At 40.6% G+C, this 14,869-nt stretch overlaps 2 protein-coding genes across 3 annotated transcripts; both read right to left on the bottom strand.

The window, feature by feature from the left end:
- Positions 1 to 232: 232 nt before the first annotated feature.
- LOC139660199 (complement C1q-like protein 2) lies at positions 233 to 1,785 on the bottom strand. Its single transcript, XM_071538281.1, has 4 exons — positions 1,467 to 1,785; positions 1,141 to 1,224; positions 648 to 776; positions 233 to 513 (listed from the first exon to the last, which is right to left on the bottom strand). The coding sequence occupies exons 1-4, from the start codon at positions 1,783 to 1,785 to the stop codon at positions 233 to 235; spliced, it is 813 nt and encodes a 270-aa protein (XP_071394382.1).
- Positions 1,786 to 3,311: 1,526 nt separating this feature from the next.
- nf2b (NF2, moesin-ezrin-radixin like (MERLIN) tumor suppressor b) lies at positions 3,312 to 14,613 on the bottom strand. 2 transcript variants are annotated; one of them, XM_071538284.1, is made up of 17 exons: positions 14,268 to 14,613; positions 13,860 to 13,975; positions 13,132 to 13,257; positions 12,373 to 12,495; positions 12,106 to 12,189; positions 11,815 to 11,883; positions 11,590 to 11,672; positions 11,274 to 11,349; positions 11,000 to 11,137; positions 10,358 to 10,432; positions 10,146 to 10,259; positions 9,838 to 9,960; positions 9,329 to 9,546; positions 8,149 to 8,251; positions 7,334 to 7,464; positions 7,022 to 7,190; positions 3,312 to 5,651 (listed from the first exon to the last, which is right to left on the bottom strand). In XM_071538284.1, the coding sequence occupies exons 2-17, from the start codon at positions 13,947 to 13,949 to the stop codon at positions 5,604 to 5,606; spliced, it is 1,770 nt and encodes a 589-aa protein (XP_071394385.1). In that variant the 5' UTR covers positions 13,950 to 13,975; positions 14,268 to 14,613; the 3' UTR covers positions 3,312 to 5,603. The 2 variants fall into 2 exon arrangements, with proteins under 2 accessions (XP_071394385.1, XP_071394386.1); XM_071538285.1 differs by lacking the exons at positions 3,312 to 5,651; positions 7,022 to 7,190 and having other exon boundaries at positions 8,123 to 8,251.
- Between the last annotated feature and the right edge of the window lie 256 nt (positions 14,614 to 14,869).

Below are 14,869 nucleotides of genomic sequence, written 5' to 3' on the forward strand. Positions count from 1 at the left end.
TATGCCACAATTTACAGCATAGTTTGATCACATACAATCGCAGTAAATGGACAGAAGTGTAGTCCACTCAACCACCTCATGTAAAGTTACTACATGAGCTTCTAAGCTCAGTGGTAACAAACAGAATCTTTAGACTTTATTTTAATGGATCTTCTATTTACTTATATATTTTACTGCAGGGCAGTGGGCAGGGATACAGTGCCACCTATTCATTGAACATTCATTATCTTTCTTACATTGGGAAGAGAAGGAAGCCACTGAAAGTGTTGTGGTTACTGTCATTATCAAAGACAGAATGGCCTGATGGGAGACGCATATGGATTTCATCTCCTGCCAGCAGTTCCAAGGCAAGTGCATTAGTGAAATACTCCATACCAGCGTGTTCATTGTACTCCACAGTATACATTATTGCATGATTATTCTTGTATAGAAATAAACCTGCATATCCAAGATTGTAACCGCACACAGTGAACTGGATGTAGTAGACCCCTTTTACCGGTGCTGTGAAGAAACCTGTAAAAGAGAAGAGAGAGAGAGAGAGAGAGAGAGAGAGAGAGAGGGAGAGAGAGAGAGATCAAAACTGGTTTATTTAGATTTAGATTTATTTAGATTTAGATTGATGTTTCCAGCTCATGTAGCATATTTACCTGTAGCTGGATTGTAAGCATTGCCAATGTTGGTGAAGACCTTGCTGTACTTCAGTGTGACTTCAGTGTTAAAGGGTCCTACGTGTCCTGAATTAGTCAAAGCTGTGTAGAACGCCACCTTTGGTCTCTCTGTGAACACAGAAAAGTAAACATGCATCACTGAATTTCACCTACAGTAAATATACCATGTCAAATGTGTGTGTATCTAAGCTACAGTTACTACCTGCATTTTTTTTCTCCAGTTGTTCGATCTTGGACTTGCTAATCAGAAGTTCACTCTCACTGCTACTCAGTCTGGCCTGCATACCTGGAATTAATGCAAGGGCACTGAATTACAGTGCAGTGCCATATCAAACCATGTGCTTAACATGCCCATCTACTTACAGATAAACATAAACATACACAAATATTAAAATATCGCTAAAAATTATGGCATACAAAAAATAAAGCCATTAAATCCATTAAACTATTAAATAAATAATTAAATAATAACCTGCATTCTGTTTTTCCAGGTTGCTTGTCTTGCTCTCACTGCTACTCAGTCTGGTTTCCAGGGATATCAGTTCTGTGGCTTGGACTGGAAAATAGAAAAATGAAATGTGATGTTTAAAAAAAAAAAAGTGTTTTAAATCGCAGTGAGCCCTATTCTTTTTTTCATTAGTTTCGCCTTAAATTATCCTATCCATTTTACATTTTAAGGATTTATCTAGCACTCTTATCCAGAATTTACAATGAGTGCAATGATGTCATGTTTTAAAGTTAAAGTTCCTAGAAGGCCAACACAACAAACAACCAATAGTGAGGATAGCTGATCTGTACCAGAATTCTCTCTCTGCAGCTGCTCCATGTGGTATTTGGTGTCGATCAGCTGGCTCTCGCTGCTCTCCACTCTGGCCTCCATGTTCCTCAGCTCCACCCTCTGCTCCACCACCATGTCTCTCAGGGCCTTCACCTCCGCCCAGATGTCAGGGGTGGCGATGCTTTGCTCGGTCGATTCCTCAGCTACGTCTCTCTGACTCTTCTTCTGAAACTCGCTGCCCCTGACCTCCCCCACCTGGCCACCGCCTCCACCCTCCTCCTGAGCCCCTGACCCGCACACAGCGAGCAGCAACAGCAGCAGACCGAGTGCACCCCGCATCGTGACATTAAACGCCTTCAGAAAGGTTCACTTGTAGGCTCAGCCTGTCTCGTTATATAGTCTTCCCACTTCACTTCAGCTGGCCAGATGCAAGGGAAAAGTGACAAGTGTTTATGTTTGGCAGTTTGAATAAAATCCAAGGCCTGAGATGATTAGATAGGATCCCAGTACTGATGGGAAAATGCAAGCTGCCGCACGTTGGTAAAATACTTCTTTTGTATGCCAGCCAATCTCATGTAGCCCCATCTCACAGCTGAGCACACACAGTACCTATGTGCATGAACCAACACACACACAAAGACACACTCAAATCCTCATGGTAAGGCCTTTTAATGGGATTGAAGCTTATCTGATTCCATTAACCTCAGTTAATTGATTAATGAAAACTTTCTATTTTCTTCTTCACTCCCCCTTACCGCTTATCTCCCTCTGCATGATATGTAAGCATAAATAGATATGAATATTAAAAGTGTCCTCTCTTATGAAGTGTTTATTGTAGTTTTCCATGTCCTTTTGTTACTTGTTGGTTACAAATTACCTTTGCAACCAGTGTGGCACAGACTTAAGTTGAGCTGTAGTCTCTTGTGCCCTCTGGTGGGAGCTACATCATTCAACCTCAACTTCTCCAGATTTCAGATCATATTCAGCGACTAAGGTCAGGGCTAGGTCACATGATCATAACGTTGCTTTTGCTGGTGTCCCTAGTGAGGGTTTAGTTTAATTAAACTGCCGATTTAAAATGGCATGAAAAAGCAATGTATATGGTCTGACTTTAGAGTCAAACTGGTCTCATATCAGATGTTGTACAGTACATTATAAATCTCAACCCATACAATTGTACAAGTGTCTGAAATAGACTGAAAGACACCACCAAAACTAACAAAATGATTATAGGCCCATTTTAATGAGCACTGCAACAAAACAAAAAATCTGTTTCGTTACATTAATATGTCTAAAATTATTGTGTAATACTTGCCAAGCTACAATTAGTAATAATGTCTGTTTTTTTGGGGGGGGGGGTTTCGCAGCAGCAGGTTTAATTTAATGCACAACCAGCAAATGCAAAGCTCTTCAGAGAGAATCCACCATGGTAATCTACAAACTCTGGTATCTTAGAAAGGCCAGCCAGGAGAAAACTGTATGAGAGCCAAAACTAAGAGAATTATAAAAATGAGAATGTTAAATGATCTGGTCAATGTGTTTTGTGCACAAAGTCCTGAGTCCTTACTGAGCTCTTCCCTGCTGTGGCGTCCTTTGATGGTAATGCCTGCCTCTCCTGCCTTTTCCTCCTAGTTGGCATCAACACATGGCAATCATCCTGTCCTCGTCCTTACACAACCAAATTTGAAAGATATGCCACCCAATTCTCTGGAGGAGCCTTGGTTCCGGCTGACTGCATTTATAGGACTCTGGTTTTCACAATGTGTCTTTGTGTCTGATTGAACGGGCAGCAATGCTACAGTGGATCTGGGCTCTAAAGAAATCCACAAAAATACAAAAAAATACAAAAACAGCTGCTTCTCCTTCTGAAACCGGATGTTTATTAAGACGATTATGCATTTGATTGACACTTGATGAGGAAGATGATTATATTAATGATGATGAGGAGGAAGCAAGAATGATTCTATCATTAACAGTGAGACAACTTCCAACGTCTGACCACAGATCAGACTGAGCAGTTGAAATAAAACGTGTACATGTGAATTTGTAACATTTTTGCCATTCCATATTACACCTGATCTACTATGGCACAAAAACATGTTTCTGATGTGAAATACACATTTTTTTCAATACTGGACTTGATTTGGCTGGGAAATCCCACTGAATTCCAAGTCTCTTTAACTAGAGATTCCTGTACATTAGTAAATTTCAGGAAAATGTATGTCTGTATGTGATGCACAAGTGTGTGACAGATGGTGTTATTTAAGGCACATGTGTAAACATGAAAAGAAATGCCAACTGAAGCACTAAACTGATAAGTAATTTTGATAAGGACATCTGGCCAACAAACCCCCATTCACACAAGGCCAAGGTTAGACTTGCCACTCATTTATAACCAGATCTCAACTAAAATTACGATTTCAATTAAACTTACAGAGCCGTGATGGCATTATTGACCCCAATTATTTATCAGTGTTCAGTTCATAATCAAGTCAATCTAATATCTAGGCCGGTCCAAAACAAAAACAAACATGCAGGATACCTGGCTTTAGTCTTGGCATCTAGCCTCTCCCTTTTTGAAGATGCAACAAGGGATGTGGTGGAGTAAACCTAAACTCAGTTCACCCACCTTTTTATTTGTGAAATGTAGTGTACCCACTGTCTTAGTGTCTTAATCTGAATAGTGCACATCACTGTAAGTAGTATCAAACTGATCTAAGTTAAATACAAATATTGTCTATTCAAAAATGTAAAACATTAATGGTTACTATTCTGAATGGCTATCACAAAAGCAACACATCCTGTGTAGAAAACATCTGTCTTGGGAAAATAATGAGAGATTCCACCTGCCCTGATTATCTCCAATACTAACCCTGAGAGGTACATGAGCAGAGAAAAAAAAAAAGAAAACTCTCTGTCAAAGCCATCAATCTGCTCCTCTGAAACTCAGTCGGGGTGTGATACTTATCCCACACTTACATTTCAACAGCTTTCTAAGGCACAAAAGCACAATAACACCAAATACAACCTCAGTAACGCAAATTATATTGGTAAAAAATAGAGTTTAAGGCACAAGTCTACAGTACACATTAGAAAAACTTGAAATGGCAGAGCTGGAGCTTGTAATTATATACCGCATCTCTATCAACCGTTCTGATGAGGCACTAGAAATGATGAAGGCGCTATTCTCAAGAAAGGCAATCCAAGTACCAAGTTACAGTAACAGCAAGCAAATAAAAACAAAGATCAAAACAAAGATCAAACACTGAATATAACGCCATTTTCCATGGAGTGTCACACCTAGACAGGGTCCCTGCACACTTTTGCTTGTCAAATTTTCCATGACTTCCATAACTTCCAATACTTTTATGACAGAGATTTGTTAGAATCTCACAAAGGGCCAATTTTCATGTGTTATACATGTTAGATTTCTTCACTCCGTAGTTGATTTGAGTGTCCCAGCCTACCGACAACAATAGCTTGGGACTTGTATAGTCAGAAATGTGTTTTTTTTTTTTTTATTCCTTTCAATGTTGTTATATATGGAAGGAGCCAAATTTGACTTAACACATTAATTAAGACAATCTGCCAATTTCATGACTATTCCATGACTGTAGGAACCCTGCCTAGAGTTGGTTTGTGCCAAATTTTAGACACACTCCCTGTCCCAGAGAGAACAGACAACCTCCCAAGGCTAAAGGCTGTTAAGGCATCAATCTATATCTTGTCACATCTAACCAGCTCACAGCTGAATATCCCTTAAAACAACAAAAAAAACAACACTGCCGTCAAATCAAAATTCATCCACACATCCATTTGCAGCACCATGTCCTCGATCAGTGTTAGATGCAAGGCAAACATAATGTGTTCATAACATATACTGTATAAAAAACTGTGGAGGAACCTGTAGTGTAGCAGGCGGTACAACCTAGCAAGACAGCCTGTGCTGGCAGCCAAGCATGACGATTGTTTGTGTTGTGGAGGATGGATAAAAAGTCTTTCCAAAGCGCACAATCCCGAGTGTGTGTGTGTGTGTCTGAGAGAGTGTGTGTGTTAGTTTCTGCCAGGTAAAAAATAAACCAAGCATATAGGGATGTCTTATAAAGCAAAAAGCCACAACAGGCAGTGTCCCTCGTCCTTATCTTGTGGGAGTAGGATCAGACTTCTTCAAAGAAGGCCATCTGAGACATGTACGCCGAGTTTCGCTGCAAAGAGAAGATAATAAAGTATGAGCAGTTTCAAAGTGGGAAGCACAGGTGGTTGAGGTGCAGGTGTATTGTGAGGAGATGTGTATTCCTGGTATGGTTTGAAACAGCATAGAAAAGTATGCGGGGTTGCAGCAAAATCATATAAAAAAATATCATATATCATATTAATCAATATTTTCTGTAACTGCTCTGTATCTAAGATGCACTTTATTGATCCCCTAGGTGAAATTTGGGACATCTACATTTTGACTATGTAGATTTTACAACAGTACATTTAAAAAAAGAACACATTTTGTGAGAAAGAATTGCAATACATTGCTGAGAAACACAATATATTTAGCAAGGTCCTTGCAATCGCTAGCCCTAGCTAGCGATTGCAAGGACAATTTGTTTTTTGTTTGTTTTTTATCTTTTATTTTTTTATATAAATTAAAATTTTTTGGTATAAATTGTTTCATGTTTTAGTAACCTACATCATGTGATGTTTTAGTCACCTACATCATGTGATTGTGATAGACCTGTTGTGCCAGTTGTGGACACCTATAATTAACCCCACCTGTGTCTATTGATTGTGAAATTGCCAATACACACGCTGAAGAAGGGCGTCTTGCCCAAAACGTCCGTGTGGCAAATAAAAAGTCAATTTGGAGTGCTGTCCTAGTTTCTTTTTCATTATCTACTACTTTAAGGATCCAGCACCCAGTCATGTCATGGTGTCATGGTATTATCGTGAGTTGAGCGCGTTGTATCTTATTTTTTAAGAATAATAATCAAAACTATGAAATAACACAAATGGAATTATGCAGTGACCAAAAAAGTGTTAAACAAGTCAAAACTATCTTATATTTTATATTCTTTAACGTTGCCTTGATGGAAAGGCAAAGGCTTTGGAAAGAAATTCATACATAGGCATCAACTTCACTGTTTATATTTGTCTAAAAAACACATTTCAAGCATTTAGCATAAGCCTTTAGATCAAAATGGCTTTAAGATAATGAAAAACATAGTATATTCAATCAGGTGTGTCCTAACCTTTAACTGGTAATGTAGATTAACTCTTATTATGCTAGGGGAGGCTACATGGATAGACATAAGGAGCAATTTAACACCATTATACGGTTAGTAAATATAAAGTAAAAGTAAAATATAGGAATGTGGGCAAAATGAGAAATTAATACCAGACACCAGCCAAATGTTGGTAAATTTATCAGCTACTTTGGCAGGTAACCAATCATCATTTGAAGGTCCTATTCCATCTTAAAAAAAATAGTTGGCTGGCAAAATAGGGAAAGTGACTATTGGGATGAATCGACCACTGCCTGAAGAGCAAAAATGTTTGTTTCCTGTTCCTGTCCAGCTGTACTTACGTTGCTGTGAGGTATGTAGTGGGGCTCCGGGACGTATCCCCTCGCCTCACTGCGGAGGGTGTAAAGGCTGGCCTGCTGCTGCTGCTCCTCCAGCTTCAGAGACTCAATCTCCGACTTCAGCTCCTTCAACTGGTCTTGCAGGTGCTTACTCTTCTCCATGTACTCCAGTCTAGAACAGGGGAGAGGGAGGGGGCAGAGGGGTATACAGGGAAGTATTAGTATTAATATATTACTGGAAATATAAACAAACAGAGCCACATCTTCACGCTGTCGTTTCAAAGTGTCGTCAAAGAGGATTAAACTCTGGCTTACCTCTCTCTCTCGATCTCCATCGACAGCCTTTTCATGTCAGAGTCCTTGAAGTCGAGGCGCGTCGATGCTGATTCGTAGCCGAGGTCGCCTGCCTCCGGAGGAGCAGGGGGGGTGGAGTAGGCTGCTATCAGCTGGAAAATCACACAAACGTATGTCAAGTCAGCAGAGATACATACATGACGACATGCACACATCCACCCACAGTTACACACTCACACACAGTCAAGAGTCAAAAGTGATATGTGGCTCAACTTCATGTGTGTATAATCAGCAAAGCAAACTTCCTTGGCTTGGTGTGGTTTTAGTGATTTGCGAGAGGTTGTGTTGCTACTTATTGATAGGCCGTTATTGTCCTCATTTGGTAAAACTGTTCCAAAATTGGTGGTTGGTGGTACATGTATACATTTGTACAATTTCTAGCTCACCAAGAATTACCACATCACCTTTTCCACATTTCCCAACATAATACTCTTACACCGTATATATACTGTATCTGAGAGTAGAATTTTCCCTTACAGGTAAACAGGCAACTAATGGCCTTGGTTGCTGAAATGATAACTAACAAACTGAATCTATATTTTAGAGATACTGAATGATGATCTTCCTGCTACCACCTCCCTCCACACACACACACACACACACACACACACAAAGGATGAAAACTTTTCAGCCGTTTCCACACACTGCTGCATTACACTACAGAAATCCGCCAAACACAAGGAAGCACCGTCATTCACAAAAACAAAAGCGACAACACAAAGAGCACACAACAAGCGGTATCATCATCACCACCACAGGACGTCACTGGTGCGTACTGGGTACGTGGTTTTGGTGATCTCCAGCAGCTTCTGTTTGGCTCTCCGCTCGGCGTCCTTCGCCTCGGTCAGGTCCTGCTTCAGGTGATCTGCCTCCTTCGACCTGGAACCAGAAGTTAGGTCTGTCTGAGGCCGAGGGAACACAGTAGTAGTGCTATAACTACTGATGAAAGGGAGTATTATTAACAGAATATGTGCTTTTGGAGCTATTTGTGATACTCTATCCTACGAAGGGAGGTGAAAGCATAGGGGGACAAACAGAACGGCACCCCTAGAGCTTGCAGGGGTTCGGTGTCTTGATCAAGGGCGCTTCAGGAGGGCAGACACTTGTTGTCATGGGACAGTCTCCCTAATCACTACACCGCCCTGCTGCCCTAAAAGTAATGTGTGCAGCGCCTACTGTTGCCTATTGTAGAAGATCTCATTTATCACACTTGTCCATTAGGATTCAAGAGTTTGCAGAGTACTTTGTGATTGTTTATTACAATGTAAAACCAAATAAAACCTAAACCAAACTGCAATAGAGTAAGAATTTCACATCTGAGTCACTATAAGAGAGAGAATACACCTTAATAGTATATATAAATGGGTTTTCTACTGCTACCACTACTACTACAGCGGTAAAACAACCTCCTCCACTGCTGGGTTTCACAGAAGCATCTTCACACCAACATCACGCCTGTTATTAAAATAGTAGCGTTAGGTGGTATACAATATTTTAAAGCTGTACTAGCTAAGATTTTTATGTACAAATACACCTGTCTCAGCCTAAATCACAAAGTGGAGCTGCAACAGAGAAGAGCATCTCATCCCCCCTAATTAAGATGCCATAGATTCGGCCTATTTATAAATTCTCCCTCTCTGCGCACAGGAAATGATGAATCAAAACTTTGCAAAACATAAAACTGTCTCCTAAACAGCAGATGGATGAACCTCTTCACCACCAGCCACTAAGAAGAAGAAACTTGGGTATGTGGGTTTGGAACCACACAAACGTTTTTACAATACTGTCGTTAATGGTACTTCACTGTTTTTGTGTGAAGTTCTTGGGCGGTACTTTGGAGTTGCATAATGTCTATTGGAAAAACCCAATACCATCATCAAAAATAAGAGAAACATCATGATATTGTTTGGAGCATTAATTAACTGAAACCGAAACCCAGCCAAGAGGATTCCTGACCTCCTCTCAGACTGCTCCACCAGTTTGACGGCCAGCTGCTCTGCCTCCCTCATCTTCTGCTCCATCAGCCTTTTCTCCTCCTTGGTCTTCATGGCGGTGACCTCTAACCTCTGCCTCTCCTGCTCAGCCTCCGCTGCCTTGTGGGCCAGCAGCTTGGCCTCCTCCTCAGCAATCTGGGCCTTCTCCGCCAGCAGGTCTGCTGTCTCCTCAGATCGCAGCTGGGCAAAACACATTGTAGCGTTTACAAAAATCACTTTTTACAAAATAACATAAGAAAATCTGAAGATAAGAAGATCTCTCTTTGACATCTCTCTACAAAAGTCTGCAAAGTTGCAAACTCTCTAAAAGTCCTCTAAATGTCAGCATGAAAACGCCCACAGACTTGCTGGTTTTTGACAAGGGACAGCTCTAAGATGAGATGAGATGAGAGTCCACCCCAAAGTCTCGACGTCCGCAAGTCCACGAAGATTGGGATTCAGCAATTATCTCAAGAGAAGTTCAGCCCTCACCAGTGCCTCGTTGGCCAGCCGTGCCTCGTCCTGCAGCTGGAAAAGTCTTCGCTCCATCTCCTCTTTCGCTCTTTCTGCTTCCTCCCTCATCTGTTTCTCCCGTGCCAGGATTTGACGCTCCACCTAGAGACGGAAAGCCAGCACACCCAATCATAGTTTTAATCCAATCAACACTGACGAAATTACCACAATCAATAAACCAACCGGTAAACAAGACTATATTCATTTCATGTAGTTTCTATATGTATGCATACATCCTATCTAATTTGTTATTCTTAACACCCCAGAGGCACTGAATGAGAGCTGACCTTCTTGCGGGCCTTCTCCTCTTTAGCTTGCGCCTTCATCTGCTGCACCTCAATAGAGTCCACCTTCCTCCTCCTCATGAATAAGTCATGGTTACCGATGCACAACTGCAGGATCTAGGAGACACGGGCAATACAAGCCAGTGAATTTCATACTTCCTGTAGCATCAAGCAGAGCGTAGAATCAAGTTTACACAGATGAACAGGTGACCAACCAGTTTGTTGACTCGCAGTTGGGATGAGTAGAATTTGAAAACATCTTTCTTCTTGTCCAGAGGTTTTATCGTGAACTGCAACATGAAAACAGTTATAAATTTGAGTTCTTTTGCACAATTGACACAATGACATTGACACATAAATGTCATAAAATGTCAGGTAAATGCCTAATGCCGCATTCACATCATGTCGGATGTACCATAAGGGGTGCCGAGTGGGAAAAACTTCTCACTTCAGCCTCCTAGTGGTAATTACAAATAGCATATGTGGGATTTTTTTTGTAGCTCTGATATCTCCCACCTGCCTTTACAAATTGTGGAAGTGTGCTAACACAGGCGGCAAATCCCCTGATGTCGGCAGTCCAAGGTAATAAAAATCCAAATTATCAGTTATATTCACAGTAATAACCATCCACTCTACCTATGAAAAGCTTGTGTCTGCTGCAGCTCATTTATAGTTGATTTTAAATTCATAAATAAAAATTTCTTTGGATGCAGGCATTCCAACGAGTTAAACAGGTGAACGTTTCCAAGGTGTACCAACTAGATATCATCCCATTACTTTGCTTCTTCCAATATGATAATAAAAAAATAAAAATGTAGAATGTAAACTGTCTCTGGAGTTCCATTGCCAGTATTTACCTCCTTCTCACTGTAAGAGATGTTGCGGATGCCGCTCCAGGGGAAGGACTTGTTCGGGTTGAGTTTGCTGTTGGGGCTGTAGATGTGAAGACCCTGAGCATCCACTCCAAGTAACAAGTCCGTGTCCCTCTTATTTTGCTGCCAACGTGATTGAACAAAACAGAGATAGAAAAAAAAGATATGATTGCAAACGCTTGACGTTGCATTTTTCATAATACCATCTGAAGCTTAACTAAAATGAGTAAATATCAAGGCACATTATATATTCACTCACAGTAATGGCAAAGTAGCTGACCCCATACATCTCAAGGTCCTGGGCAATCTTCAGGTAATCCATCTCAGCCTCGTCCCTGTGTGGAGGGGGTGAATAATATAGAAGAAGAGGCATATCAAACACAAACACACACACACACACACACACACAGGGTTATACATTTCTATAAAGCTACACCAAGCGAAAAGGTGAGACATTCATCAGACTTAAACTGCTGGATCTAGGATTACACCTTATGTGCCAGTGTTAATTTCCACTGCTGCCCTCCAAGAGCCATAACAACCATGCTGTAACTATCAGTCTGGGTCAGTCCTACCTGGCGATGCCTCTGTGCTCAGCATACCAAGCTGTGATCTTCTCCTCCCACATGTCAGCTGTCATTTGATACTGCATCAGCACCTGGGATACACACACAGGATCAGGGGAAAAAGAGTATCATGCACACACACACACACACGTATAATACAACATTATATACAGTCTCTGAAAATAATTTACATCAAACAAACAAAACAAAATACCGCAGTTCCATTTTACTTACTCTTTTTGGCAAGAGCTCATCTTGGGCCAAGAACCCGGGCTTGTGAAAGTTTGGGTCATAGTCCCCATACTATGAATGAGATTGAGGGTGGGAAAGAGAACAAAAGAAGGGAGGGGGGGCAACATTGCACGTAAGCAAAAAACATAGACAAAGCATAAATTAATGGATAAAATGTTATGAGATGTAAGCAGGACAAGCACCTTCTTGATATCTCATACTGCAAGTGCTGCAAGAGTCAAAATAACAGTGGAACAGGGAACAGGGAACTTTAACTTTGCAAGACTTTCTTACCTTGGCTTGAACAGCGTATGATGCAAGCAGAACAGAGGCTTCAGGGGAACAGAATATCTCTTCATCTAATATCTGCTTTTTCACCTATAAAAGAGTTTTAAACCAGTTGTTAAACCAAAGTGTTCAATTCAGTTCTCCAATCAACTAAATTTGGCCTAGAGATAAAAGTAAATTCTGCGCACACAAGGCCAAGGGCTCATTTCCCGGGAGGAGTCAGGACAGATAAGCCGGCATTCATATGGGTGGTAATGATATCAGCCAGCTCACCTGAAGGAAGAAGAGGTGCTGAGTAATTTCCTGGACCAATTCTTCTTCTACTTTCTCTGGGAAGAATTTAGCCAGGAAATGAAATGTTATGGGAGAGTCCTTCGGAACCTCCTGGTCCAAAACCTTAGTGAACAAATAAACAACAGTAGGAGACAAGTACGCATTAATATGTGTTTAGTAGACAAGATTCTCTCTACAGCCAGGAAGTCTGGACACTGTAATGTTCCAATCAATATCTGTGCAGTTAGTTACTGTTGGCAATACACTAATTCATGTTAACAATAACACAACTCCTAGCGGCTGCCACATTTTAAAAGCAGTGAAATCTGCAATTCATTCCTTTAATCTGCTTCAGCAGATTCATATGAAGGTCAAACAGTCTCACAAGAAGGCAACAAGTGCAAGTCTGCATTTGAAACCATCTGAAAAACAGATGGAGATTCACAAATATATTTACGTCCAAAAATAAAAATTTCAGAATTCACAAATAAGTGTAAGGACTGCGAATATGGTTAGGCTATGCAAATCAGCATGGTTGTGTTAAAAAAGTTAGTGTTTATGTACAAATAATTGAAAATCATGTATTCACGTTTTTAAATATTAACAAATCAGTTCGACATCCAGGAATTTACATTTTTTTCAAATTGTGGGTTACACAAACAAATCACTCTGCATTTATTTGTGCAATGTGTTTTACATATATTTCTGAATCATGTGACATTTGTTTGATCTCCATAGGTTCTCCTCCTCCTCTCTCACCCGTTTCTCCGGTTTCAGCCAGGCGTACGTGTCCTTTACTGTGTACCTGAGCCCAAAGAACCAGGTCTCCCTCAAACCAACAGTGCGACACACCAGATCAAACAGGTCTTTCCCTTTCCACTTCACCTGAGAAAGAGACAATAAGTGAGTTGAGATGCTGAAAAGGTAATGTGTTTGTCTGCATCTGTTGATCTGCACTATCTTCAGTCAGCAGTTCCAGTATAAAGCTGATCTCCCATCCTCTTCGTATGGGAAAACAAACTCGAGAGAGAAATTCAGTGTGATTGAGTCACTACTGCTTTTCGGAGAAGGTCTTCTGTTCTAAGAGCTATGAAAACTGAATGTACAAAATATTAGTGACATCTTCCTGATATTGATCTGCAGCCCCTATTGTACAATCCACATCTCAGTTGTCTCAAAGCTTCAAAATCCTTCTCTGTCTGCTTCTCCTTTATCTACATCTCCTCCTTTGTGATTGGTATAGATATAATAAAATCAATAAGGGTGTTTAACTTTTACCTGGATTTACCTCATTAGTGTACTTCATGAAAAGCGCAAGTGTCCCTACAATTTTGTACATTTAGTGTGTCTATACTGATAAGCAATGTAACATAAAACTGTTATATTTCACCATGAAGACTGAAATGACATTCTCCCCCATACAAAGCTAGAAAGAGAGAAAGTAACGCCTCAGGGCCATCCTGAAGGTAGCCTAAATAAATCCATACCTCACAGCTGAACTCCATTTCAGCATCCATGGTGATGACTTTAACTTTGAAAGTCTTTGGCTGTTTCTTCTTTAATCCCAAGATAGACATTTTGATGGCCTCGGTGGTAAAGAAACCTGTGAAAGAACCGACAACACGTAAATATTTCAAAGGTAAACGGCACACTTCAGCTTGCTTTGAAGTCAAATCATGACATTTTAGTACCGATGTGGTGGATACACCCAGCTAACTCACACTATGTTACAGTGTTTCACAATATTCAACGAATATTCAATGAACTCGCAAACGCTGGCTTAAAAAGTAAACGTTATCATGTGGATGTTTATGGGAGTGTGTGAGAAGTAAAACAGTTTGGCTATTCAAGCTGTGCGGAGCTGATTAAAAGAAAAATAATTCTCATACCGTTACCTGTTACAGGCAGTTAAAAGGAAGATAAGGCCCGTTCCCTGGGAGTAAATTTACCAACTTCTGCCGTCCAACAGAGCACAGAAAAGGCTGGGATTTTTTTGATGGGAGACCAATGCTAAGCTAACTAATTTACCACAGCGTTAGCTTTCCAGCTATGCCACGAAAACAGACCAAAAGAAGTTGTAGGAAGAGCGGAACTTTTGACATGTTTCCATGATGAAATGTGTCAAACGAAAAGACATTACAGGTATTTATATTCGACAAATAAGAAGAATAACAGTGGAAATAACTTAGCTATGCTTTAGCTGTTTAGCTTGCTGTTCAGAAGGACTTTCCAGAAGCTTTTGTTTTGACTCCAAGTCACTCTACAGGTGGGAACAAGAATAGCAGCTTGGTCAGCTGGACAAACACAACTGCGCATGTCCACGAATCCAGTTAAATTCATGCAATATCGTAATTATAAGTTCGAGGCACATGTACAACCCATCAAAGATAAGACTGGGAAAGTCGGAATTTTCTCTATTACCCGAGTTGCATTTAGCTGCTACAGCACAAACTACTGACACCAAAAACCTACTTTCGTTAGAGGTTCCGTATTGTTT

The sequence above is a fragment of the Centroberyx affinis genome, unplaced genomic scaffold (genome assembly GCF_046629955.1).
Source record: "Centroberyx affinis isolate AG114_WGS23_722 - 3 ecotype Tasmania unplaced genomic scaffold, CSIRO-AGI_Caff_v1 ptg003246l_1, whole genome shotgun sequence".
Taxonomy (NCBI): Eukaryota; Metazoa; Chordata; class Actinopteri; order Beryciformes; family Berycidae; genus Centroberyx; species Centroberyx affinis.